Genomic DNA, 26,902 nt, shown 5'->3' with positions numbered 1-26,902 from the left:
GAGCTGTAGGGACATGCCCATGCTACCCTTCGACCCCAGAAGGTCGGAGGGTAGTGTGGGCATGTCCCTCCAGAACAGCCACCATCCCCCCTCTGCTATCCCTGCAGCCGCCATCCCCCCTCTGCCCCATGGAGCAGGCAACTGCCTGCTCCATCGGGCAGAGGGGGTTTCCCTGCTTGGCGCCGCTGCCTCCCGCAGCACAAGAGGTGGCAGCACCAGCAAGGCCGCGGCCACCATCCCCCCTCTGCCCCACGGAGCAGGCGGCTGCCTGCTTTGTGAAGCAGAGGGGGTTTCCCTACCCGGCACCACTGCCGCCCGCAGCACGAGAGGCAGCAGCACTGGGCAGGCCACAGACGCCACCCCCCCTGTGCCCCACAGCGCAAGTGACTGCCTGCTCCGTCGGGCAGAGGGGGTTTCCCTGCCCGGCGCCTCCGCCTCCCAGCGCTGGAAGGAAAGGTGAGTGGAGGGGCCAAACCGGATGCTGCTCCGTAGATCTTCAGGGCTGTGGAAAACAGGTCCAATTGGCTCTTTGGGTGGAAAAGGTTGCTGACCCCTGATCTAGTCCCTCATCCGAGTTTAATTTAACTTGTGAATTCCAGCACTTTGGCCTGGCCATAAGCTTGATCCACCCTCTGGGCACTTTCACACATGCAGAATAATGCACTTTCAATCCACTTTCACAATTGTTTGCATGTGGATTTTGCTATTTCATGCAGTAATATCCAGCTGCAAAGTGCACTGAAAGTGCATTATTTTGCATGTGCGAAAGTTCCCTCTGTTTCACTTCTTGTTACAGTTGTATATCGTGCAACTAATACGTGTTGGTAAACTTGAAGCCATTTGCACAGAGGGTTGGTCTTTGCCATGGCATCCCTGCTCATCCTGACTAGAAACACTTTACAGGGGCAAATCAGAGCAAAGTCTTGGCCCCCACAGCCTGTGCTGGGAGCAGGGAATAGATTGCCTTGGACATTTCGCTGCTGCCCTATCAGCACACTGGCTTGAATTGGCAGATGAGAAAAGACTTGCTTCTCTGGGGTGGAAGCCAAAGGAAGGGCAAGACCCACAGTAGGTTTCCTTCCTGGTAGGATCCTAGGACAAGGCCTTTGTTTACTGACCCCATAACTCACTGGGGACTGCAAGGTGACAGATTTGCCACTTTTTCATAACCTAATTAATGCATAGGGGAGAATGACCGTTTGCAAAGAATGGCTGATTTAAAACACACACACACACACACACACAGTGAAGTGGATTTGGGCAAATCATCAATGCAGTAACTGCCTCTTAGTTAGCATATTTTACATTGGCATATCAAAATGCAGCTCAGCTGTTTGAAAGCTTCTCTTGGTTTTATTTGTTTTCTGTATTTAAATCCTGCCCTTTAACTCAGCAAGGAACCCTGAAGGGGGCAGGGGCAGGGTCTCCATCAGTGCCATTTGATGGGGGAAGGGGAGCACCAGTCAGTTTTTTCCTTTCACTTTAACACATTTTCAGCTAATAAAACAGTTGAGAAAAATTACTTTTTTGACTTCCGGTGAAACCTCTGAAGAGCTTTAGTGTGTTTGCAGGCGTGAGCAGCACTTCAGACTTACTAGCGATTGCTTTTACTACCACAGGATCCGCTCTGGAAAGTAAGGCGCAGTCAGAAGTTGGATATGTCAGCAAGGCTGGAACTGCAGTCAGCTCTGGATGCAGAAATACGTGCCAAACAACTGGTCCAGGAAGAATTAAGGAAGGTTAAAGACGCCAACCTGTCCTTTGAGAGGTAATCATGTGTTTTGAGATTTTCTTTTCCCCCCAGCCTCTTCTGTTCTTGTGTTGGAACGGACTGCGGTATGCAACTTTCTGGCAGAGAGGCAATTTTGATACCATTGCCAGTTGAAATTAATGTTTTGTTGACAGATTTGAGAGTACCAGGGTTGTGCGGGGGGAGGGGGGGTTGAGAGCTCCCAAACTAATTAGCTGGAACTATGAGACTGAAAGCAGATGAGTGCATTTCTTTATCCCACCCCATCCTTCTACACACAGAACCTTCCCAATACCTTGAACCGCGATGAAGGGCTACACTACAGCAGTGTTGATTTATTTACTGAAAACATTTTTATGCTGCTTTTTCTCCCAGTTTGGATCCTCAACAGGGTGAACAATTAAACTTTATAAGCATTCCCAGGCAGCGCATTAGGTGCAGCAAGCAAGGACAGTTCCCTTCCTGGCAGCTTGAAGCATGGGTGCTTTTATGAGCCCTCCAGCTTTTCAGGAGATTTTGGGAGGAGGGAGGGTCAGGCAACATCAAGGGGCTGTTCCTCATATTTGGTGAGCTCCAATTGGACTATCCAGAGGCGTAGCTGGGCCAAACTGCGCCCGGTGTGGATTCTGCATTTTCTGTCCCGTCCCGTCCCGTCCCCCCCACACACACACACACGGGCCCCACTCCTGCCCTGCCCCCCACTTACCTTAGTTCTTAGTTTCAGGCTTAGTTTCAGGCTGAAAAGCAGCCTGTTCAGTTCAGATTGAAAAAAGCCTCAGGTGGGAACTACACTACCCAGGAGCCCTTGGGGCTCGCAAGGTCTCCTGGGTAGTTTGGGACTCTTTAGTTTGGAGAGGAGGCGGCTGAGGGGGGATATGATTGAAGTCTACAAAATTATGCATGAGGTAGAAAATGTTGACAGAGAGAAATTTTTCTCTCTTTCTCACAATACTAGAACCAGGGGGCATTCATTGAAAATGCTGGGGGGAAGAATTAGGACTAATAAAAGGAAACACTTCTTCACGCAACGTGTGATTGGTGTTTGGAATATGCTGCCACAGGAGGTGGTGATGGCCACTCACCTGGATAGCTTTAAAAGGGGCTTGGACAGATTTATGGAGGAGAAGTCGATTTATGGCTACCAATCTTGATCCTCTTTGATCTGAGATTGCAAATGCCTTAACAGACCAGGTGATCGGGAGCAACAGCCGCAGAAGCCCATTGCGTTCACATCCTACATGTGAGCTCCCAAAGGCACCTGGTGGGCCACTGCAAGTAGCAGAGAGCTGGACTAGATGGACTTTGGTCTGATCCAGCTGGCTTGTTCTTATGTTCTTATGTAGTGTAGTTCCCACAAGGACCCATTTCAGTCTGAACGGAACAGGTCACTTTTCAGCCTGAAACTAAGAACTAAGGGGGGGGGGGTTGCGGGGGAATGGGGAGGGGTTGGGTATTATTTTCCAGGGGGCACCCGGCATGCGCCCAGTGTGAGGCGCACCCCCCAGTCCCTCTTGTAGCTTCATCTATGGAACTATCAGAACTCCCCTCCAACAAAATTCTAACAAAAGAAGACTGGATCTTGAAAGTCATAATATGCAGAGACGGTAGGGGTGACAGCTGTCAAAAGAGACCAGAATACGGACAGTTTTCTTGAAGACTGGAAATCCTTTGTGGACTGCTTACTAAAAACATATACAAATAGAGAAACAATGGCAGGATTCAAGACTTAAGTGAAAACAGCATATTGGATTAAGGCAGTTTTATAAGAAGGACTAAAAGTGAACAAAAATAGATATTCACTATTAGCACGGTGCCAGATTTTTGCTTGGATCCATAGTGAGGTAGCTGGAAGTCACCATATAAGTGTTGTTGGGGTGTGTGTGTATGTGTTGGGGTGTACATGTGTGTTTTTTCTTTTTTCATTTAGTATTATTATAAGGGGAGGGGGGACTAGATCGGGATCTCTTCTTTATCTTTCTGTGTATGTGTTATCTAGATGTGTAAAATAAACAAAAATTCTCTTTAAAAAAATCTCCCCTCCCCTAAAATGCAGGATAATCTCCACACTTGTGGACCCCTTTTAGATAAAATATCATGCTATAAATGTGTACAACTAGTTGCCTTCCTTTTGAACTGATAAATTCAGCCATTGGCTTCTCTTTCCCCTTGCGAGTGTGTGAAGTGCCCCCAAATCGCAGCTGACTGATAGCAGCCGGGGAAGGGATTAATTGGTAGTTTGTTGTTGCCTTTTTTTGCAGAGACTTCCTCAGAGGTCCAAGTACCAACCCAGCTTAGTTTCCAAAATGTGACAAGATCAAGTTTATTGTCGAAGGCCTTCACAGCCAGAATAACTAGGGTGTTGTGGGTTTTCCAGGTTGTATGGCTGTGTTCCAGTAGAATTTTCTCCTGACGTTTCGCCTGCATTTATGGCTGGCATCTTCAGAGGATTCCTCTGAAACGTCAGGAGAAAATGCTACTGGAACATGGCCATATAATCTGGAAAACCCACAACACCCTAAAGATCAGGTTTCACTATACCATTCTATATCATTCCACGTCACTCTCTTTTCTCATTAGCAGCCAGGAAACAGCCCCTGTCGACTTGCATGGAGTCAAGCAGGTAGAAAGCAGGTGACGATGGCCTGTGGTTGGGGAGGGAGAAGTGGGCGCCATTCAGAGGGAGGAGGAGGAATCATTGGAAGGATGAAGAGAAAAAGAGAGGAGGAAAAGAAAGATGCAGTAGGGTCAGTGGGGTGTGTGCGTGCGCACAAGACAGTAAGACACAAGGGCTTGCAAGGAGGTGGGCTTTTCCTTCTCCCCCACAAGGTCCTTGTGTGTCCGCTATTCTAATATCAACCTCTGGAACATTACCTAAAGCAACCAAAAATTACTTTTTGTCACACAGTTATCTTTGCATTTGGGCCTGAGTTTCAGTTTCGCTAAAAAGCTTTTTTAATCTTTATGGCAGTAATTTTCAGACCAGCTTTTGAAGCTTATCTGGCATTTCTTCAAAGTTAGGATTAATAACAGTGGACAAAAACTCCCCTCTATCGCTAATAACCCTCCCCTGCACCATGAAGCCGCGGAACAGCCTGTTCTCAGTGCGTTCTTAGTTTACCCTCAGTGCAGGAGAGCACAGTGAGCCTGGGCAACATGCAGTGTGAACTGACCAGGCACCCTAGAATGTGTCTAGGAATGCCCAGCCCTGTGCTGGATTTTCTGTGGCCTTAGCTCAGGGATAACTCTATGTAGATGTTAGCATTAAAAACGTTCGCTTCAAGCCCCAAATGTTCAGTTTGTCCCAACAGTTTGGCAGATATTAAGGCATAGAGGAAGAGGGCACAATTTGGAGCGGTAGCCACCCATCACACTCCCTCCTTTTCCTGATTTTAAAATATCAGGGGTTTGAACAGACCAGTGACCGCCCACCCTATTCTGCATTGGTTAGACTTCACCTGGAATATTGTGCACAGTTCTGGGCACCGCAATTCAAGAAGGATATTGACAAGCTAGAACAGATCCAGAGGAGGGCAACCAAAATGGTCAAAGGTCTGGAATCCATACCCTACAAGGAGAGATTTAGGAAGCTGGGTATGTTTAGTTTGGTGAAGAGAAGGTTAAGAGGTGACATGATGGCCATGTTTAGTTATTTGAAGGGATGTCATGTTGGTGAGGGAGCATGCTTGTTTTCTGCTGCTGGAGAGACTAGGACCAGGAGTAATGGGTTCAAGGTGAAGGAAAAGAGATTCCACCTAAATATCAGGGAAAACTTCCTGACAGTAAGGCTGTTCGACTGGAATGCACTACCTTGGAGTGTGGTGGAGGTCTTTAAAGAGAGGCTAGATGGCCATCTGTCAGGAGTGCTTTATGTTCCTGCAAGGCAGGGGGTTGGATTTGCTGGCCCTTGGGGTCTCTTCCAACTCTATGATTCTACCCCAAACAGGCTGTTAACTGCTCTCGGCATTTCAGTCCTCTTGAAGCAGGCAGTTGTAAAGGGCTTTGTCATATTTGGTAGCAAAAATTCTTTTAGAGAATGCCATTTTTTCGCTTTCTGTTTTCATGACTGTAACAAGGACGAGCTTATTTTATCATCAGTGTGTTTGAGTTCGCATCCTTTAGAGTCATGAAAGGCCCGGGCTTTTCTTAAGAGTAGGAGCTTCTTATATTGGTCTTATGATTAATTTGAACTTTCTAGGGCTTTAGACGTTCTAGGAAATCAGGGAAGGATGCAGCTGGAGCTCAAAGGGCTTGGAGGAGACACTGAGGACAAAATGCAGGCCCTGACCTGTGTTGGTTTATTACTTTCCAAATGTTTCTGAAAGTTTTCATTTCGTTCTTTTTAAAGCAAACTAAAGGAGTCAGAAATAAAAAATCGGGAACTGTTGGAAGAAGTTGAAGCTTTAAAGAAGAAGTTGGAGGAAAAATACCGAACTGACGCAGGTAATAATTTCGAGAACGTGTAATTTAAGAGTACCATGTTACTTGTAATTGAATATAATTTCGTGTTTTGCCTTTCTCAGGTCTCAAACTTCCAGACTTCCAAGATTCCATCTTTGAGTACTTCAATACCTCGCCTCTGGCTCATGATCTTACTTTCAGAGTAAGTATTTGTGTGTAATGTTTTTTAATTAGGATGTGATAAGTGAAATTGGAGGATGTAAGACAAACAGATTGGTCCCATACCAAACACTGAGCTTGTACAATCTTACTGGAGTATTGAATTGGTGGGTTCTGACGGGAGCCTATTGCAAAATGTTGGGAGGAGGCAGGCCAAGCGTCCAAATATTTGACCCCTGTAAAAACCCAAAGGTGATGCACAGGGGTGTACCTCCCAGTGGGACATATGGGGTCAAATGTGTCACGTGGGGGGGGGGCAGAAAAACACACACACACACACACACACACACACCCTCTTTCTTCCCCCTGGGTCCATGCACTGACTTCATGACCTGGTGCAAAAAAGCGTTGTTTGGTCATGGTGGGGGGACGGTGATGCATCTTAGGGTTCTTCAGAACCACTTTCCTTTCCCTTCAGGTGGATGAATGCCAGGGCTGGCTTTTTATTTTTGGAAAGAGTTGGTTCAGGAAAGAAGCAGACTGGTGCCAGGAAACCCATAAACGAGTTCCACTCTGGAGATCACTATTCTAAAGTATCCTATAAATTGGTGGTTCCATTTTCTTAAAGTAGGCAAGAAACCAAAATATGGAGACAAAGGGAAGCCATGAATTTAAGTTTTCAATAAATTTAATAAGCCTAACCTTTCACATTCTGTGGTCCTTTCCCCCTACCAAATTATTTAAACTTAACTCTTCATTCTTCTACATCCTCCTTGTACCACCCAGTTCCAAATCCCAAGAACAGGTAAAGGAAGAGCTCTCGTGTGCTCATTTTCCTGGACTACCATCCTAGCTGTGTGCAGTTATGGAGGCAAGCAGTTTTCCATCCTATACTGCATAGGTGTCAAACTCGCAGCCCTCCAGATGTTATGGACTACAGTTCCCATCATCCCCTGCCAGCACGATGCTGGCAGGGGATGATGGGAACTGTAGTCCACAACATCTGGAGGGCCATGAGTTTGACACCTGTGCTATACTGCATTAACACAGTTTCTCCTTACATCAGGAAGAAAGATGACCACATGCATTCCACAGAATCCCACAGCAGTGTCCTGCAGATGGAAGAAATAGGAAAGCTTAGCTGTTGGGCACTGACCAGAGGGAAAAGAGGGGCCTCTCTTTAGTTTTTGGGTGAGGCAACAGTAAAATCAATAGTTGGACTTTGCAAGAAGAGTTCAACATATCTTCAGCCAGCATGGGGTAGTGGTTTAGAGCAGGTGGACTCTAATCTGGAGAACCTGGTTTGATTCCCCTCTCCTCCACATGAGTTGTGGATTCTTCTCTGCTGAACCAGATTTTGTTCCCCCCACCCCTACACATGAAGCCTCCTGGGTGACGTGGGGCTAGTCACAGTTCTCTCAGAACTCTCCCAGCCCCACCTCCCCCCAAAGGTGTCTGTTGTGGGGAGGAGAAGGGAAGGAGTTTTTAAGCCACCTCGAGTCTCCTTATAAGAGAGAGGGCTGGGTTGGGGGGGGGGGGTATACATCCAAATTCTCCTTCTCTTCCTCAGGATGTCCCCTTGGACTCATGAGTGCGGATGTTGCTTCATGAATATATGTTTGGTGGTGACGAAAGTGCCATCAAGTGGCAACAAACCTATGGCAACCCCATAGGCATAGGGTTTTCAAGGCAAGAGTCAAACTGTCTGTTTGCCACTGTCTGGCAGTGTGAAGCAGCCCTGGACTTCCTTGGTGATCTCCCATCCCAGTGCTAACTAGGGCCATCTCTGCTTCGCTTCCAGAATCTGATGTGTTCAGGCTAGCCTGGGCCATTTAGGTCAGCATACACTTTAAAATGCTGGGTACAAAATCTGCACTGCAGCATTCAATGTATCCCTGGCCCAGGCTGGCCTGATCTTGTCAGAGATCAGAAGCATTTAGGCTTAGGAAAAAACCAGAAAGGGTAGGAGCCTTGTACTGCCTCTTATCTTATCCATAGCTTGCATGTGCCCTGGGGCTTAGGGAGAGGAAGACAAAGAAGACGAATTTGGATTTATATCCCCCCTTTCTCTCCTGTAAGGAGACTCAAAGGGACTTACAAACTCCTTCCCTTCCCCCCTCACAACAAACACCCTGTGAGGCGGGTGGGGCTAAAAGCGCTCCGATTAGGCCAAGGTCACCCAGCTGGCGTGTGTGGGAGTGCACAGGCCAATCTAGTTCACCAGATAAGTCTCCACAGCTCAAGTGGCAGAATCAAACCCAGTTCTCCAGATTGAAGTGCATTTGCTCTTAACCACTACATCTGGAAGGGGATCCCCCCCCTCTTGCTATGAAGAATAGAGAAGGTAGGAAACAGAGATAGAGGATGAACTGGTTGGGTCTCGCCTTACTCTAACCAGTACAGATGTGAAGACTTTGCTTCACTCTGGAGTCCCGTGTTTGCACCAGAGACTTTGGCAGAGGGAAAGGAATGAGTGCCAAGCGCACCCAGAGGCTGTCTAGTAAGCAAACAAATATTTGTGAACCCCTAGAATATGGCATCTCAACCACAACAACAACAAAATCACGAGAGTACCAGGACCACCAAGTGTTTATCTCATCCAGCATTCCACGTTTTAGGAGTAATTCAAGTTCAGTTCTGGGGATGTAGGAGAAGATCATAAGGAAGGCAAGATGTAAGCCTTAACCCATAGGTGTCAAACTTGCGGCCCTCCAGATGTTATGGACTACAGTTCCCATCATCCCCTGCCAGTATCATGCTGGCAGGGGATGATGGGGACTGTAGTCCATAACATCTGGAGGGTCGCAAGTTTGACACCTGTGCTTTAACCTGTTGTTTTTCCCACCAGTAATTGCCTTGGTTACTTGTAATTCTCTCCTCCCCCCTTCCAGCCCAAGGCCTTGAGGCTTCAACTGAGCAATTAGGATAAATTGCTATTGGTTTATATTTGAACTGAGTCATGACACACATCCTTTCTAGATTTTCAGAAATCCTAGCTGCTGATCAGTGGGTTGCATTGCAAATAACTCACATATTCCCCGAGCAAAGTATAGTACAGCAAAACACAGAATTAGTCATGCCGCATTAAGCCTTTTCAGTTCCCATTGATCTGGGGGTTGTTTTATAAAATAGTAGAGCGGCCAGAGTAAAGAGGAAATCATAAGTGCCAATACTATACGCGAAGGTTCATTTTTCTCACTGCCTGTATCTCTGGAGCACAGGTACGCAGGAAGTGTGGTCTTTGTGACTCCCTGGTTTTCCATATTTCCTTTCCACGCCGCTTGCCGGTTGCCAAGGAGAAAGATAAATTGGCTGGCGAGGCTTCGAATGAATAAAGCAAGAGCTTGTGCTGCCTGTTGGTCATAGATGTGGGTGTTTGCTTATTGCCTTTGCAGAAAGATGTGCTGTACGCTCTTCTTCACACACTGTGGAGGAGCGGAGGGGGAGGGATAATAGAGGGAAAATAAACATCAGCTGCTGCCAGATGTTAGATGCTGAAGTAGAAAAGATCTTTGCTGCATTAGAGTTAAACGTCTTTCAAGGGGGGAACAGTAGATTTTTAAAAAAAATAAAGATCCACATGAGGTGCTTTGCTATTCATCGTGGACTTTGTGCCTGGTTTTTAAGCTTCCTTGTTCATTTCTGCCCCATAGCAGCTGTCCGAGACAGCTGACTGTTGTTTCCATGCCACATATGGAGAAAGGAGGTTTGACTGGTGTTAACTTTCTCCCAGTCTTCCCGTCGTCCTGGGGCTGGACTTGTGCTTGTGTCAAAGTTACTCTTCCTGTTGGTACCTTGCTGACTGGATTTGGCAGCCAAAGACTGCTCGGGCTTGGGGGGGCGAGGGATTAATTAGGAAGGTTTAGTTTAGTTAATGCACTCAAAAACATTTGAGAGCGTCAGAAAAGAAAATTGCTTTTGCGTTCTGAACATGCTTGCTTTGTCTGGATAGTTTGCTGACTGTCCCTTCTGTTGGGTGACAAGTGATTGTTTTTATCCTCTCGTACCTGTCACAACTAAGGACTCTGTTTCCTCCTCGTCTACATCTTCTCTGCTAGCCTTTTGGGAAGAAGTAAGTTCACTCCGACGGCTTTGCCTCCCTAATCTGTGGCCTTTCTGTGTAAGATTGCCCATCTAAACTAGCGGCCTTTTTTTTTTCAAGCTTTCCTTATCTGTGCACATTTTTTTGATAGTGCAGATTAACCAACTAAGTAGAACTAGCTTCATTCTCCTTTTTATAAAAGCCCTCTTGTAGACCGCTCCTTTTACGATGTTGCATGGGGGGAAAGTCCGAGGGTGCGCATTGATTTTATTATTCAGTGGTTTGTTTTGAGAATTTGTACGCCAGAACCAGCCTGAAGGCAGCTCACAACTCAGTCAATAAAAACAAAGCAAGAAACTTTTTAAAAGAACGGGTGTTTTATGTGGCGCTAGATGAGGATCTGTCGGTCTTTGGTCAGGTCCACAAGCCAGGCCTGGAAGAAGCAGCTGTTGATTTAGTTCACAGAGGCTGCAATCCTAAGAACACTTTCACGGAGGTAAGCCTTGTTGAATATAATATGAGTTACTCAAGAAGGCCTACTTAGAATCGCTGTCAATGTTATCAAAACTTTGCCCCACTGCCCTAGGGACTATTGAGGTGCCCTCCATTCAAGTGTTGGTATCCCACCTTCTAATGATTATTTACATTGTCCGAAAGTGGGTGCTAAATCTAGTACAGCCTTTATTCTGTAGACTGGCATACCTTTGTAAACCCACATTTCTGTACCTGATGTAGACCAGATCTTCTTTTTAAAATTCCTTTATTATAGAATCATAGAGTTGGAAGAGACCCCACGGGCCAGCAAGTCCAACCCTCTGCAATGCAAGAACACATCATCAAAGCACTCCTGTCAAAAGACCACCCAGCCTCTCTTTAAAAAAACTTCCAAAGAAGGAGACTCCACCACACTCTGGGGTAGTGAATTCCACTGTCGAACAGCCCTGACTGTCAGGAAGTTTTTCTTGATGTTTAGAAGAAGAAGAGGAGTTTGGATTTATATCCCCCCTTTCTCTCCTGCAGGAGACTCAAAGGGGCTTACGATCTCCTTGCCCTTCCCCCCTCTCACAACAAACACCCTGTGAGGTAGGTGGGGCTGAGAGAGCTCCGAGAAGCTGTGACTAGCCCAAGGTCACCCAGTTGGCGTGTGTGGGAGTGTACAGGCTAATCTGAATTCCCCAGATAAGCCTCCACAGCTCAGGCAGCAGAGCTGGGAATCAAACCCAGTTCCCTCAGATTAGATACACGAGCTCTTAACCTCCTACGCCACTGCTGCTCTCTGTAAGTGGGTGCTTAGTGGGTGCTTTGGGTGGAATTTCTTTTCCTTCACCTTGAACCCATTACTCCTGGTCCTAGTCTCTGGAGCAGCCGAAAACAAGCTTGCTCCCTCACCAACATGACATCCCTTCAAATATCTAAACAGGGCTATCATGTCACTTCTTAACCTTCTCTTGATCAAACATATCCAGTTCCCTAAATCTCCCCTCGTAGGGCATGGATTCCGGACCTTTTACCATTTTGGTTGCCCTCCTCTGGACTCATTCCAGCTTGTCAATGTCCTTCTTGAATGGTGGTGCCCAGAAGTGTACACAATATCCCAGGTGAGATCTAACCAATGCAGAATAGAGAGGTACAATTACATCCCTTGCTCTAGACCAGGGGTCGGGAACCTTTTCCCCTCAAAGAGCCATTTGGCTCACCCCCCCACCCCCACCCTTTCAGCCCCCTCCCGCTCGCCGACTTGCTCGCCGCCCTCCCCGCCCTCACCCTTCCCAGCCTGCAGGGCAGATGAGGATGGGGCCGGCGGCCCCGCAACCAGCAAAGTTGGCGGGAGGTAAAGCCCGCGGCGCGGCCTGGCCGGCCACGGGCGAGGGATGCGCCCGCCCTGCTGCCTGCAGGGCGGGCAAAGATGGGCCCGGCGGCTCGGCCTGGCCGGCCGCCGGGAGAGCACCCGCCCCGCAACCAGCGGGGCGGGCAGGAGGTAAAGCCCACGGCACGGCCTGGCCGCGGGCGAGAGATGCGCCCGCCCTGCTTCCTGCAGGGCGGGCAAAGATGGGCCCGGCGGCTCGGCCTGGCCGGCCGCCGGGAGAGCGCCCGCCTCGCAACCAGCGGGGTGGGCAGGAGGTAAAGCCCACGGCACGGCCTGGCCGCAGGCGAGAGATGCGCCTGCCTCTCCGCTTCGGCAGGGCGGGCAGAAAGATGGGCTCGGGCGGCTCTCGAAGCCCCTGGCCGGCCCCGCTGGATAGCCCGCCCCGCAAGCAGCGGGGCGGGCAGGAGGCAAATCCCGCAGCGCGGCCTGGCCGGCCGCGGGCAAGAGATGCGCCCGCCCTGCTTCCTGCAGGGCGGGCGAAGATGGGCCCGGCAGCTCCGCTCATGGAGCCGCAGAACAGCGGCGGAAGAGCCGCATGCGGCTCGCGAGCTGCGGGTTCCCGACCCCTGCTCTAGACACTATATACCTATTGATAAAGCCCAGAATCGCATTGGCTTTCTTGGCTGCCACATCACACTGCTGACTCATGTTCAGTTTGTGGTCTGCTAAGGCTTCCAGATCCCTTTCGCATGTCGTGTTGTCGAGCCAGGTGTCAATTAATAATTGTCCAGCATAAAGCCAGACCCCCTACCGTTCTTCCATGTTGATTCTTGAAACTAGTTATTCATCAAACAAAGAGAATGAGTGTCCAGCTAGGCTTTGGGCCCTATATATAACTTCATGCAGAGATGAATTTGATGTTTTATAATTCATCCATAATGTACATAGTTCCCCTCCAGATGGTTTCTGCTCTGGCTTGAGAAGTTTACCTATGCTGTTCCTTAGTAGTAGCCCATGTAAGCTTTTGTCTTAGTGAAATTCTTGGCTGTTTGTGGTTTCTTGTAGTAGATTGCATAAGGGCTGTAACCTTTAGATTGGTCATGTGAAGAGAGCTGTGGTCAATTAATTGCCAGTTCTGGTCAGTGAGGTCACATTTTAAATCAGCAGTGTCGAATTAGCTGTGTTAAGTCTATTTTTGCTAAATAGAAGTCCAGTGGCATAACTTTTATTTCAGGAAGAATTTTCTTGTGTCACAACTTCTTCAGACTGATAAGTAAAGGGGAAATTGTACTGAAAATTCTTATGGGGATGATTGTGGAGGGAGAGCCAGGACTTTGAGTAAGATTGTGGAGGGAGAGACAGGACTTTGACCCTGAAAGTCAATGTTCTACTGAAAACAAGAAAAAATTCCAAGGGAAATGATAACATGAAAGGGATGAAATAGAATTCATTTACAGATTTGCCACTACAGGTCTTCTTGGCTGAAATAGACTTGGATTTCCTCACTCAATACAATCTGTAATAGTTCTACAGGAAACATTTTTTGGGGAGGGGGATTTAATTAGCTGTTCTTAACATGCTTTATCAGGCTAAAATCTTGTACCAGAGTCAGTTAATTTTCACTGAAACTATTTGTTTATATGTTTGACTCTGACCTCTCTCTCACCATCCACTATGTATAACTGCTAGTTTTGTTGATGGTTTGTTACCTAACTGGTTGTTGTGGGTTTTCTGGGCTGTGTGGCCATGGTCTGGTAGATCTTGTTCCTAATGTTTCGCCTTCATCTGTGGCCGGCATCTTCAGAGGTGTATCACAGAGAGAAGTGTGTTACACACTGCATCAGTGAGAAAGTGGAACTTGCTATCAAGTTCCAGCCAAAACATTTACTAATTGGTTCCCCACCCTGGGATATGGACAATACCCCACTAAACATTCCCTTTTCACTGGACACAGTGTGTAACACTTCTCTCTGTGATACACCTCTGAAGATGCCGTCCACAGATGCAGGCGAAACGTTAGGAACAAGATCCACCAGACCATGGCCACACAGCCCAGAAAACCCACAACAACCGGTTGAATCCAGCCATGAAAGTCTTCAACAATATATTCTTACCTAACCTTTGTGTGTCAGCTCCTCCCTTTTCCCTGTATCTTTTACTCTTGAAAGACTCATGGCATCATTCATGCTCAACCTTGGCTCTCTCCTCGCAAAGGTAATCTTCCCCATAAGAGTTCCCAGGAGGATTTTCCTTTTGCACATCTGTCTGAAGAAGTGAACTGTGACTCACGAAAGCTCATATGGAAATAAATATTTAGTCTTCAAAGTGCCGCTGGATTTTTGTTTGAATTTTAAGGGCAAATGCCTTGGTTTATTGGGGGGAGGGGGGTCTGTTTTGGTTCTGATGTGTTGTTTTTCACAGACAGAAATATTGAACTGCTCTTCTGATGATGAAAGATCACATTTGTATGCTGTATTCTTACCGTTCACTTCCTCTCTGGCCCTCAAAGTTACTGATGAAGCTTTGGTAGCACTCAAATAGGTTTGAGATTATTATTAATTTACTAAGCAATCTGTAATCAGTTGATATCCCTAGTTAATATACATCATTATTAGTAGCCTTTTGATAGCAATAGCCTTAAAAAAAATAAATAATAAAACTGGCTCTATCAAGGGAGTTATATAACTGTGGAAACTCCATATTCAGTTCCCCAGGAGGTTATCTGTTAGAATAAATGGGCCTTAATTAGCAGTAATTCCAAATGAATTAAACAGGGAAAAGTTATTAGGAAGGCAGAAGCCTTAATCCTCCTCAGTTAAAAACAAAATCTCCATTTATCTCTGGGTGAACAGCAAAACTTAAAGCAATATTTCTGCTTTCATTTGACGATGTTTTAAGGGCTCTGCCTGCTTGTAGAGAGCAATCTATGCTGTGGGCAGCCGCTGGAGTTGACTGCATATCTAAAGATCAAAAGTTTATATCATAATTCCGTGTACACAAGCTGCACAGGTGAAGGCACCCAGGGCCAAGCCACATGACACTAGTGTCAGGTCACGGATACACGATCAGTCTCAGAGTCGGATGTACATCAGGGGAACTCACCTTAAAAAAGCGTTCCTTCTCTCAGCTCTGCAGTGAAGGAGAAAAAGCTTCCTGTTTTGCTCCCACCCTACTTTTTCCAACAGAAAGGGCCCGTTCCTTTTCTCTGCCTCCACGTATCCTTCCCAGTGCTCCCTGCCCCCTTTCCACTGGCAAAAGTGAGGTGGGAGGGAATCCAGGAGCTCCTTCTCTCTCCTTGCAGCCCTCCCTTGCAATGCCAAATGAATGAGCACTTTTCAAGATGAGTTCCCCAGATGTCCAGTGGCACAGATGTTCGGTTGCACACACATGGCCAAACACGTGTCTCTCTGAGGGTGTGACTACAGTTAGCTGTCATGGGTTTTCCGGACTGGGCAGCCATGGTCTGATAGTTTTTGCTCTGTGGCAGACATCTGACTGTGACATGCCTCTGAGGATGCCAGCCATAGATCTGTGCGAAACTTTTGGAGCCAAAACTACTAGATCACGGCCACACAGTCTGGAAAACCCACAACAGCCTGTTGGTTCCAGCCATTGATGGATCTACAAGTGAGGAAATCCCTGGGGTTGAAGGTTGCTTGTGCCTTAGATGACCGTGCTCTCTCAGCCCTCATCTATACTAACTATAGTGACTTTTACACACTTGTTATGGTAAGGTCTTCAAGATACTGTGCACAGGCGTATAGCTGTAGGGACATGAGGTCACCCATGTCCCCGGGTGCACTTTCTTTGGTCACGTGGGAGCTCCGGGTGCCCCCCCCACATGACCAAACGGCATGCACCCCAGCCGTATGCCACCAAGCCCCGTCCCCCTGGCCAGCAGGGAGACGGGGGAACCTGGCGGAGGGTGGCCATGGCACCCGCTTGGGCCGCCCGCCGGCACTGAGCCCCCCTCCCCCCGGCCTCCATACAAGCCTGTTTTTCTCGGCCTGCACAGAAGCCGGGGCCATGCCCCAAACCCCACCCCTGAGCACGGGGGGTGGGGGGCGCCCGGAGAAGGAGTTGTCTCCAGGCACCATTTCCCTCCCTCCCCGGTACGCCTCTGATACTGTGCATTTTTTTAAATCGAAAGTTCACTAGAAATGCTAGCTAGTGTTATTTTATTGTACCCAACATACAAGAAGCACTCTGTCGCTTGTTGGCTTTGTAAGACGTTTCTTCCTCTGAAGTCTTCTGCCACTGCATGTCACTGCAGGCCAGCTCTGTTTACGTCGGCTTAGAACATAGTCAGGGATCTGCTTTTGCAAGGAGAGGGGCTACTTTCTGCTGATTCCTTCCCCCTTCTTCCCGCTGTAGTCTCCTGCATCACATTCTGTCCCTGTTTTTAGTGTTCCCGGACCCCCTAGGAGTGCCTTTTCATGGAATAAAACAGGCCGCAGCATGATAAGGATGCTGTGGAGTGTCCGTGTCTCAGTGGTAAAGCTCAGTGGTGGAGCATATGTTTGGCATGCAGAAGGTCCCGGGTTCAGTCACTAGCACTTCCAGGTGAAAGGTGATGTTCCTGAGACACAGGAAAGCAACTGCCTGTCTGAGGAGAGGATACTGCCCTTAATGGACCAATGGTCTAATTCAGCATAAGCCAACTTCATGTCACAGGTCAAGGTCGAAGCTGTTCCTGGCAGCAAACCCCAGTACATGTCATAGTTTCAAACAGTGTCATTTTGCCTGTATTTCTAGAAACCTGTTTTTCTGATCCACCCAAAAAGGCACTCCTCAATATCCGTACCTCTATGCCTACTAATACCTCTGTTTTTGCCACTTATAATTTGAATCAACGCTCACAGATGTACTGAATAGTATTATTGCTTGTGTATATCTGAATTACCTAACATAGTACTAATTCTTAACCAGTCAGCAGTTGTTTTAGATCAGTGATGGCGAACCTTTTTGAGACCGAGTGTCCAAATTGCAACCCAAACCACACTTATTTATCGCAAAGTGCCAACCTGGCAATTTAACCTGAATGCTGAGCTTTTAGTTTAGAAAAAAACGATTGGCTCCCTCTTCCTCAGCCCCACCCGCTCGAGCAGGGGCCAGCCCTCTGTAGCCTCCAGCAAGTCCCGCGCGCACCGCTCTGTGCCTCTCTAGCATCTCTGCCTCCTCTGTGCCCCCCCCCCCCTTGGGCAGCAGCCACCCGGAGCACAGGCACCAGGCCCGCCAGCTGAGTCCTGCTCACTGCTCACCACGATGCGCGCACATCGTGCTCAGTGACCCAGGCCAGCCTAGATGTGTGTGTGGGGGGGTGGGGGGTGATTTTCCGCCCCCCACATGACGAACTTTGTGTGCGCGTGCCCACGGAGAGGGCTCCAAGGGCCACCTCTGGCACCCGTGCCATAGGTTCGCCATCACTGTTTTAGATGAACAAAATCACTCTTAATTGTTCCAAGATTTTGATTTTTTTTAAAGGCAGGGGGAATAGTAGAAGTGTTACCCACCCTCCCCCTCCCCCCCACATTGCAGGATTTGGAAATGTCATCTTTTTAAACTTAACCTTAAAGTCTAATGAATTACTAGTGCTTTCTCAGTAGCCTTTTTTCTAAACTCTGGAAGTATCTCCGAGATGACTTAACAGGCCTTTAATGGGAAGAAACAAAAGACATGCTCATGTATTGCCCCCCCCCCAAAAAACGCTCCAAAAATCACTTACCCTGTTTCCCTGAAAACAAGACCTATCCCAAAAATAAGCCCTAGTATGTTTTTTTTGTTGTTTTTTTTTTGGGGGGGGGGGGGTTTGGAGGATGCTTGAAATATAAGCCCTACTCCAAAAATAAGCCCTAGTTACAAATTCCCCGTCGCAGCTGATCGGGGGGGGGGGGGGGCAAAATCATGGAAAAAATAAGACATCCCCTGAAAATAAGCCCAAGTGCATCTTTTGGAGTAAAAAATAATATAAGACCCTGTCTTATTTTCGGGGAAACACGGTACATATCTGAAGATCTCAGCAATTACAAGGTAGGCCTGGCTTCGTGTTTGTCCGCACTTACAAAAAATTGGGAGTGACCTCCAGAGGGTCTTTCGAGGCCAAGATTGGAGGGGTTTGGCTTGATATCATTTTTTTAAAACAATGGCCAGCTTCATTTGTGCAATTTCACGGCTGCTTTGAAGCTTGGCTTTTAGGCCATCGGTGTTAACCGTCTCAGTATTACAGAATCCACAAGTGTTTCCTTTGCAGGCAGGGCTGTTTTGCCTCGGGCCAACTTAATCTCGCTGCATTACTTGCGATCTGTTATTGGAAACTAATTTTCTTACCATCCCTCCCCCCCCCCCCCCCGCCCTCCCTCCCACCACCACCCCTGTCCACAGGCAAATTCTGTTAGCGAACCGGAAGCACAAGGACTCAAGGCAGAAGTCTCTTCCTCGACCTCTCTCGTGACTGTAGAGCAGCAGCAAGAAGTAAGTTTTTTTATTATCCCAAGTCGACTGCTTTGGAGGGGCCCTTTATTTATAAATGTGTGTGACGCCCACAACTCCATATGAAGAGGTCCTCTCTGCATCTAGGGTGTTCCTTTGTAGTTGGCTGTCAGCCTTTCTGTGTACCTGCTTCGTGAATGCTGTTGACTCACTCTGCTTCTGTCCATCTCCTTGTTGCGCTCCACCTCCTCGCTGCCTACCTTCTGCCGCTTGCTTTAGAGTGCAGGCTTTCCTATGAGTCTTTCTGATTTCCAACCCGCTTCTGGTACACCAGGTACAACGCTGCATTTCGCAGCGATCCGCTCTTGCTGCCGACCTCCCAAAAGAATTGTCCTTAAACACAGCTGGACCCAAACGTAGTTCTGACTTCGGAAGTTCTTAGAGCCCTTGCTGAACTATAGTTTTTTACAATTCAGGAACCAATTCGGCCTCAGAGGATGCCTGCTGCTCCCTCCCCCACCATTCAGTCCATTTCTCTAGCTGTACCAAAGGTAGGAGGGCCTTCATGACTTGTTTTGCTTAGACCTGGGAGGCAGGGGCGATAGAAACGGCTGCTGCTCATACACAATCCATCTGTATGCTTGTTATGTCTATGTTGGTGTGGTCACATCAATTAGATGACTGGGACTGTGTTAAGGCCAAGTTGTGGTCCACTGAATTGCACACAACCCACCCATTCTTGATGTCCCATTTGGGTTTTGTATCCTGCAGGGGGCTGCAGAAACTGGGGACTGTCAATCACCTGGGGGACCACAATCCAAGGCCTGTAGGCTGTGTTTGCCTGGGAGCCCACCCACCCCTTCCGGGATCCCATAAAATGGGGTCTTGCAGAGTTTGCCACAAGTTCCGAGTCAGCTTGTATCCGTGAACCTCCACCCTGTGCCTTCTAATTTACCTTTGGGTTTCTGTTTTCAGCCCAAAGCTCATCAGCTCAGCATCAAGTCTTTTTCGAGCCCCACCCAATGCAGTCACTGCACCTCCCTCATGGTGGGACTGATCCGACAGGGCTACGCTTGTGATGGTAAGCTGGTTTTAAATCTCAGAGTAAAGCAGAGCAAAGCAAAACCTTTATTACAGTGGTGGGATTCACATAATTTAGCAACCGGTTCTGAAGGCGGGATTCAAATAATTTAACCACTGGTTCTTTACAAGCACCATTTTAACAACCGGTTCTGCCGAAGTGGTGCGAACCAGCTGAATCCCATCACTGCTTCATTGGCATGAACAGAACAACAACAAAACACAGCAAACAGTGAGGTTTTGAAGACAAAAAAAGAGGTAATCTCAGATAAATACATATTGTTACTGACTCTGAATTATTTCCATAACAAAGCTTGCAACCTCTTCACAAAAAAAAAACAGAATCAGAGTTATTCAGCAGGAGAAATAACCTAATCACATCTGTTAACTCAGGTTGGAAGAGAGGATGTAAATTGACACATTTAGATCTAATTTTGGCAAATCTAGTGCAATGTAATAGCTGGTGAGCCAATGTTTCAACTACGTTGGTATTACAGCGACATAACCTTTTAGAGGTTTGAAGTCTCCAAAACAGTCCCCAATTTTGAAAAAAGAAATCTTGAAAAGAAGGTGCACATTTGAAGAACAAGAGTTAGATTTATACTTCGCTTCTTCTCTGCCGCAAGGAGTCTCAAAATGGCTTGCAACTCCTTCCCTTCCTCACAGCAGACACCTTGTGAAGTAGGAAGGGCTGAGAGTTCTGAAGAACTGTGACTAGCCCAAGGTCATCCAGCAGGCTTAATGGGTTGGAACAAGAAAAACAAATCCAGTTGACCAGATTAGAGTCTGCTTGCTGCTCATGTGGAGGAGTGGGGGGATCAAACCCAGTTCTCCAGATTTGTGTCCACCACTTTTACCCTCTATGCCACGCTGGCTATCTCTATGCTGGCTGAACCTGTTGTACACATGAGCTGTGGCAGTGATGGCGAACCATTTAGAGACCAAGTGCCGGGGAGGAGTGAGGGGAAACTGCGCCCAGGGCATGCGTGCGCCCTGCCACGCCCCCATCCTGCCCTGGTATGCCTCCAGAATGCCCCCGGAACACTCTTGCCATGCCCCCGCAGGGACATGCGCCCAGTACATCGCGCACCCCTCATTCCCTTGATGCTATGCCACTGCCAAGTGCCCAAAGTGGGGCAACGGCATGCGTGCCCACAAAGAGGGCTCTGAGTGCCACCTCTGGCACGCGTACCATAGGTTCGCCACCACTGAGCTGTAGTATACACGAGCATCATTTCAGTGTTAGTAGGCTTGGAGTGGCAGCAGGAACACTGTTTCCAAATGCACGTATTTACATTTCAGTTCTGAACCATTCTTTTCTAGAGCATGAGTGGGATCTCCTATTTCAGCACCGAGAAGTAGTGTCAGAGGCCCCTGCTTTCAACTGCATAATTCAGGGGAATTGAAATGAAGCCAAAACTCTAGTGGTCCTCTTCCCTCACTCTAGATTTGACAATTGGCCCATTTCCAGTTAGGATACATCACACAATGCAAAGCTGCTTTCGTGTTCAGAAGTGCTGGGTCGATATTACAGGAATCTATTCCAGTGACTGCTGTCACTTTAACCTGCCTCTCTCTGCTAACAAATGTATCGTTAGCTAGGACAGTGATTTTTGAATGCTGTACAAGTGGGGAAACTAAGCCGCTATGTTAAATGCATCACTGTTGTGCCTGCTGAAGCGAGAAGCTGGTACAAACATAATGCTCGCACTTCCGCCGTTTGTGAAACTTGTAGGACAGAGATCCTTCATCGGATAGTCACACGGGAGGGGTCTCAAGAGTGTCACCAGTTGCATAGAAGAGAGGGTGGTGCCCAGCAGCTAATAATAGGCTTCATGTACATTTGCAAGGACCATGCCTAAGCCTTTGTTCTGAAATCTGAGCCTCCCGTTTTAATCCAGAAAAGGTTCTAAACATTTGAGGAAAACTTTAGGATACTTGTGTTGGCATTCACTTGGAATTGTGTGTGGCCCTTTTTTTGGAACCCAACTAGATTCTGGGGTGCTGTGTTGTTTCCGGGCTGTATGGCCATGTTCTAGCAGCATTCTCTCCTGATGTTTCGCCTGCATCTGTGGCTGGCAAAACGTCAGGAGTGAATGCTGCTAGAACACGGCCATACAGCCCGGAAACCACACAGCACACCAGTGATTCTGGCCGTGAAAGCCTTCGACAATACAACTAGATCAGTGGTTCTCAACCTTCCTAATGCCGCGACCCTTTAATACAGTTCCTCATATTGTGGTGACCCCCAACCCTAACATTTATCCATTTTACAGATGGAGAACACTGATGCAGAGAGTCTTAGGCGACCCCTGTGAAAGGGTCGTTTGACCTGACCCCCAGGTTGAGAACCACTGAACCAAATGCTGTTTTTAATCAGGGGCCTTCAAATGAGTTTGCCGTGACAAACATCTCTACTCCCCACCCCCACTGTGATTCTAAATTAAATGACTAAATGGCCGCAGCCCGGGGACATTTGACCCCATACGTCCCCCTGGCCGATTCGCCCCTGGCTCATGACCCTTCTCAGTTCTTTGGTGACTGGTCATTTTAGTTTTTTAACAGTAGACGGCTTTGACAAATCCGCCGTTTCTTTTTCAGTGTGTTCATTCGCGTGCCATGTTTCCTGTAAGGACAGCTCACCCCAAGTCTGCCCGATCCCTCCGGAGCAAGCCAAGAGGCCACTCGGAGTAGATGTTCAGAGAGGAATAGGAACAGCTTACAAGGGCTATGTCAAAGTAAGTCACTGATGTCTCGGCCAGAAGGCTGAATTCTCATCTGCGGAACTCTTGTGATGAGGGCGTGATTTGTCAAGCCCTGCATCGTCAGTCAGCAATTAACTGTGATGATGGCCGTCTTTATGTTCATTAATAATCCAGCCCAGTGCTGTATCAAATTGTGACACTGAAATGCACGAGCGTGCAAATAAGGAAAATGTAACTGCCAAGCATCCCTTGTTAACACTTGTCGCAAATTATTCTATAGCTGTGATATGATTTAGGATTTATTATTTTAAATTATTAACCTTTGCTGTTAACTGCCCCGAGTGCTTTCTTACAGGGGCAAGTTATAAATATTGTAAATTAATAAATATTCAGAAATGGAGTCTTCATAACTGCTGTATTTTTAAGCCTCCATTCATGAATCCTAACTCAGCAAAAAATAAAACATTAGTTTTCATTGAGCAAAGTGTCAAGGTACTGTAAACAGAGCAATGTCTACCCAATTGATGTATGCAAAGGACTATTTGGCTCCTGAGGAGTCTCTAAAACAGACAGCTTAATATTTACTTGTTAGTTCATTATTTGTTCATTTATCATCTGCCTTTCTTAGTGAGACTTAAGGCAAATTATATATATATATATATATATATATATATATATATATATATATATATATATATATATATATATATATATATATATATATATATATATATATATAATATTAAAGACAGTGTATATAATATAATATATATATATAATATATATATATTAAAGACAGTGTAAGGCAGGGGCGGCCAACCTATGGTGCTCCAGATGTTCATGGACTACAATTCCCATCAGCCCCTGCCAGCATGGCCAATTGCCAGCATGGACTATAATTCCCATCAGCCCCTGCCAGCATGGCCAATTGCCACATGGACTAGGCTGATGGGAGTTGTAGCCCATGAACATCTGGAGCACCATAGGTTGGCCACCCCTAGTAAGGCATCCAGTATACAGTTCAGTGTGACTGGGATTGCAGAATTACAAAAAGACAGCAAGCAGAAAGCTGTATAAGTTATGACATAGCATGAACCTGTGGCTGTCAGAGAGCCACTTTTATTATAACCGTCTCCCTGAAGAGCTAATTGACTGCGTGCCAGCCCACGAAGTACAACTACAGCAAGATACAAATATTAATATTAATTGTATAACGATAACCTGTTTTAATTACCAGAGGACCTCTGAGAATGTAGGCTTTCCTGTCCCTATCTGTGCTGAACCTTAGCTAGCCATTGAGTATCTGGAGAGAGGAGAAGGCCCTGCAGGCCAGATCTATCACATGCACACATCAAAAACCCGAGTGCAAGCTTTGAGGGTCGCCAAATCTCTTTGGTCCTTTCCACACAGCGGAAAGTGCGCCTCTCCACCGGCAGAAATTATGCTGGTGGAGGGGAGGGGGCCTCTTGCACGGGAGCATTTGAGCAGCCCCCGCAGAGGCCAGCACAGGAGCCGCCTCTTCTGCATCCCCCCCCCACTCACCTCGTCCTCCAGCGTCGGTCTGGAGGGCTGCAGGGACCTCCCCATGTTGCCCTCTAACCTCCAGGGATCGGAAGGCAGCGTGGGCGGTTCTCAGCAGCCCTCCAGACCGATGCTGGAGGACGAGGTGAGTGGGGGGGACGGGAAGGTAGGTGGAAAGCGGCGCATTCACGCCACTCGGGGTCGCACAGGGCGGCGCTGCTGCGTTGCAGCAGTGCTGCCTGTGCGAACAGCTCCCCAGGGACTGGTGTTTTTCTGTCCCTGGGCTGCTGTTTTTGGCCCCGTTCAGAAAGGGCCTTTTTTAGGAGGGATGTGAAACGATAAAGACTTCCTTATGGTAAAAGTACCATTCAAGTTCAACTTTAGCGTGTCCAAGAGTTGGGATGGTTAGAATGTCTCTCTGAGCTTTTTCCCTGAAAAATGGTGTAGGTGCTATGTTGGGGAACAGTGCTCAGAAAACTCACACGTGGCTCCCCAGCTTCTGAGTATCTCTGTCCATAAAGAATGTAAAGAATGGTTTTAAAAGTTAGAGAGTGCGGTAAAAGCAAGATGACGCCTACTATGTGCTGCAATAGACTGTAATCCTATTCACTTATAAAGGCAACCTGGACTGTCCTTTTATACCTCCGTTCTAATCCCTTTATCAAAATACTTTCCCGAACCTTTCTCTTTTGCACATTCTGCAGAGTGACAGAAGTTCAAAGTTGAGTTGTCTAAAGTCTCATCTCACACAGCTCTTGATACACGCTCTGAGCTTTTATGGAAGGATGGCTTAAATCTTGTAATACATAAAGTGTTGGGCAGCCGGCTCCGTAGATACTAAAACACTATTACCTTGCAGCTGTGATACTTTTTTATTTTAATGAGTTTCAGATTTAAATGGCTTTGTCATTTACAGTGAGCTGTAACTTGAGCTGAAGTCAGTAAACTTAGAAAGATGCAACTCAACCTAAGGTAGCAACCTGGCATCAATCACTATTGCTTGCCTATACTGACCAGTCCTGCGTGCTAACAGTAATATAGCCTAGGGAGAAATGAGGCAGATGTATACAGTTCCTGAATACAATCAGTGTCACTGCAAGACCTAAGACCATGAAAGTTCGAAATGCTACTCTGCCTTGCAAAAATTGGTGATATAGAGGTAGCAGAGCAAGTCTCAGTGAGAAAGGGGGGCTATGAATTAAGTTAATAATAATAATTTTTTACACTAATGGCGGTTTGGGGACATTGGTATTTTAACAGCGGTTTTCTGTATGTAATAAGCCATTGTTACCTGTGTTTTGATATCACACAAAGTGGTACCAGAATACCAAGTTAAAGAGCTTAGCAGATAAAAAACAAATTTTATGCAGACGCCAAAGTGAAAATAGAACTGAAAATAGACAGAAACCCAAGCACCTTCCTTTCTGCCCTCTTGTGTACTGTTTCTTGCAGTAAGTGGATAGTGCTTGATTTTATTGATATATTACCAAAAAAAAACCAATCTTTTTTTTGAAGGTTTTTTTTTTTAAGTTTGAGGCTTTGGGCACATCCGCACATGCAGAATAATGCACTTTCAATCCACTTTCACAATTGTTTGCAAGTGGATTTTGCTATTTCGCACAGTAAAATCCAGCTGTAAAATGCATTGAAAGTGGATTGAAGGTGCATTATTCTGCATGTGCAGAAGTGCCCTTAGTTACACTGTATGTGTGTGCGTGTGTGTGTACGTGCACACGCACATATATATATTATCTATCTATCTATTTATTTTAAATTGTTTGTTTGTTTGTTTGTTTGTTTGTTTATTGGTCTTGATAGACCGCCCAACCCCCGAAGGGCTCTGGGCGGTGTACAATAAAATATAAAACAAATACAATACAAAATATCATAAATACAATATACCAATAAAACATTAAAATACATTATAGCAGCAATTCCAAAAATAAATATATGTACAGATGCACAGATGGCACCCAAACCAAAGGCCATATATATGTATATATACATTTTCCGCATTATGATAATCACACACTTTAGACGTGAAAATGTGTGGCTCTTGTCACTGCTTGAGAAATAAGAACTAACTTTATACTGAATAACTGGGTAGTACGGTTGAAAGTAAAGTGTCTATAAAGGTCCTCAAACTGCTGCTGAGAATTCATCCCTTCAAACTGATTTTGCTAATAAGAAGAACAGACAGTGTAGAGATAGGAGAAAAATATGCTGTCAGCAGGAGTTGTAAGAGGATACAGGAAGGAGAAAGCAGCTGTAGTTGAAGAGGTGCCACGTTAAGAAGATTATATTATATCAGATAAACTAGAAGGAGCGAACTGTAGAAGAAGCTCTCTCCTGGAACTGTTCCGAAAGCCCTCTCCCTCGCAATTTATCTTCCCTAATTGCGATAAAGCCCTGAAGCTTTGTTTACCATTCACAGTAACCCCCTTAGCGCTTAAACCCGGAGCATGGCAGGCGGTTTGGCAAGGAGTGCCCAAAACTGGCAGCAGGGAAGGATTCAGGCTGCCAAATAAGAGAAGAGTTCTGTGGAAGAGGAAGGAAAGTGGGGTTTTTCATCCTGGTTTTGAACGGGAAGGATAAACGTTCATGCCGCTTCTGTGATACTTTTCTGCTTCCAGAATCCTGATCCTGGAATTAATACAAAACGTCTGAGGGCTTTTCATTTTTGTCTGAAATCTGTACTCACTGAATGTTGAAGTCATTCACAGAGCAATCCTAAACAGAGTCACGCATTTCTTCAGTCCGGTTGTGAGATTCTTCCGCATCAGCACCCTCTCCTGGACCCCCCACCATGCCCCTTCCTCACATGCTCTGGCGTGCAGTGACCTCAGAATGGGCGGTGGCAAGAATGGCCCAATTGGGCAGCCTCTCTGCCTTGGCTCTTAGGCTCCTCCCAGCTTGGAACCCCCTAACCCAGTTTCCCTTCAGCCCCCCAGAAACCTTCATTTATATGGAGGATTGTCCCATCCCCCATTAGGCCAGCCCTTTTCTCTCCA

General features: G+C 46.8%; 1 protein-coding gene across 1 annotated transcript in view; it reads left to right on the top strand.

The window, feature by feature from the left end:
• The window catches only part of CDC42BPB (CDC42 binding protein kinase beta), a 160,590-nt gene that overhangs the window by 115,230 nt on the left and 18,458 nt on the right, over window positions 1-26,902 (top strand). The window contains exons 19-26 of the mRNA XM_048484640.1: window positions 1,620-1,768; window positions 6,096-6,190; window positions 6,271-6,350; window positions 10,329-10,379; window positions 18,538-18,627; window positions 19,062-19,136; window positions 19,561-19,666; window positions 22,267-22,403. Of these exons, the coding sequence (XP_048340597.1) occupies window positions 1,620-1,768; window positions 6,096-6,190; window positions 6,271-6,350; window positions 10,329-10,379; window positions 18,538-18,627; window positions 19,062-19,136; window positions 19,561-19,666; window positions 22,267-22,403 (783 nt within the window). The remainder of the gene's footprint in view (window positions 1-1,619; window positions 1,769-6,095; window positions 6,191-6,270; window positions 6,351-10,328; window positions 10,380-18,537; window positions 18,628-19,061; window positions 19,137-19,560; window positions 19,667-22,266; window positions 22,404-26,902) is intronic.

This window comes from Sphaerodactylus townsendi, linkage group LG02 (assembly GCF_021028975.2).
Source record: "Sphaerodactylus townsendi isolate TG3544 linkage group LG02, MPM_Stown_v2.3, whole genome shotgun sequence".
Taxonomy (NCBI): Eukaryota; Metazoa; Chordata; class Lepidosauria; order Squamata; family Sphaerodactylidae; genus Sphaerodactylus; species Sphaerodactylus townsendi.
Note: the sequence above shows the minus strand (reverse complement) of the source record. Positions and strands in the feature narration are given on the sequence as shown.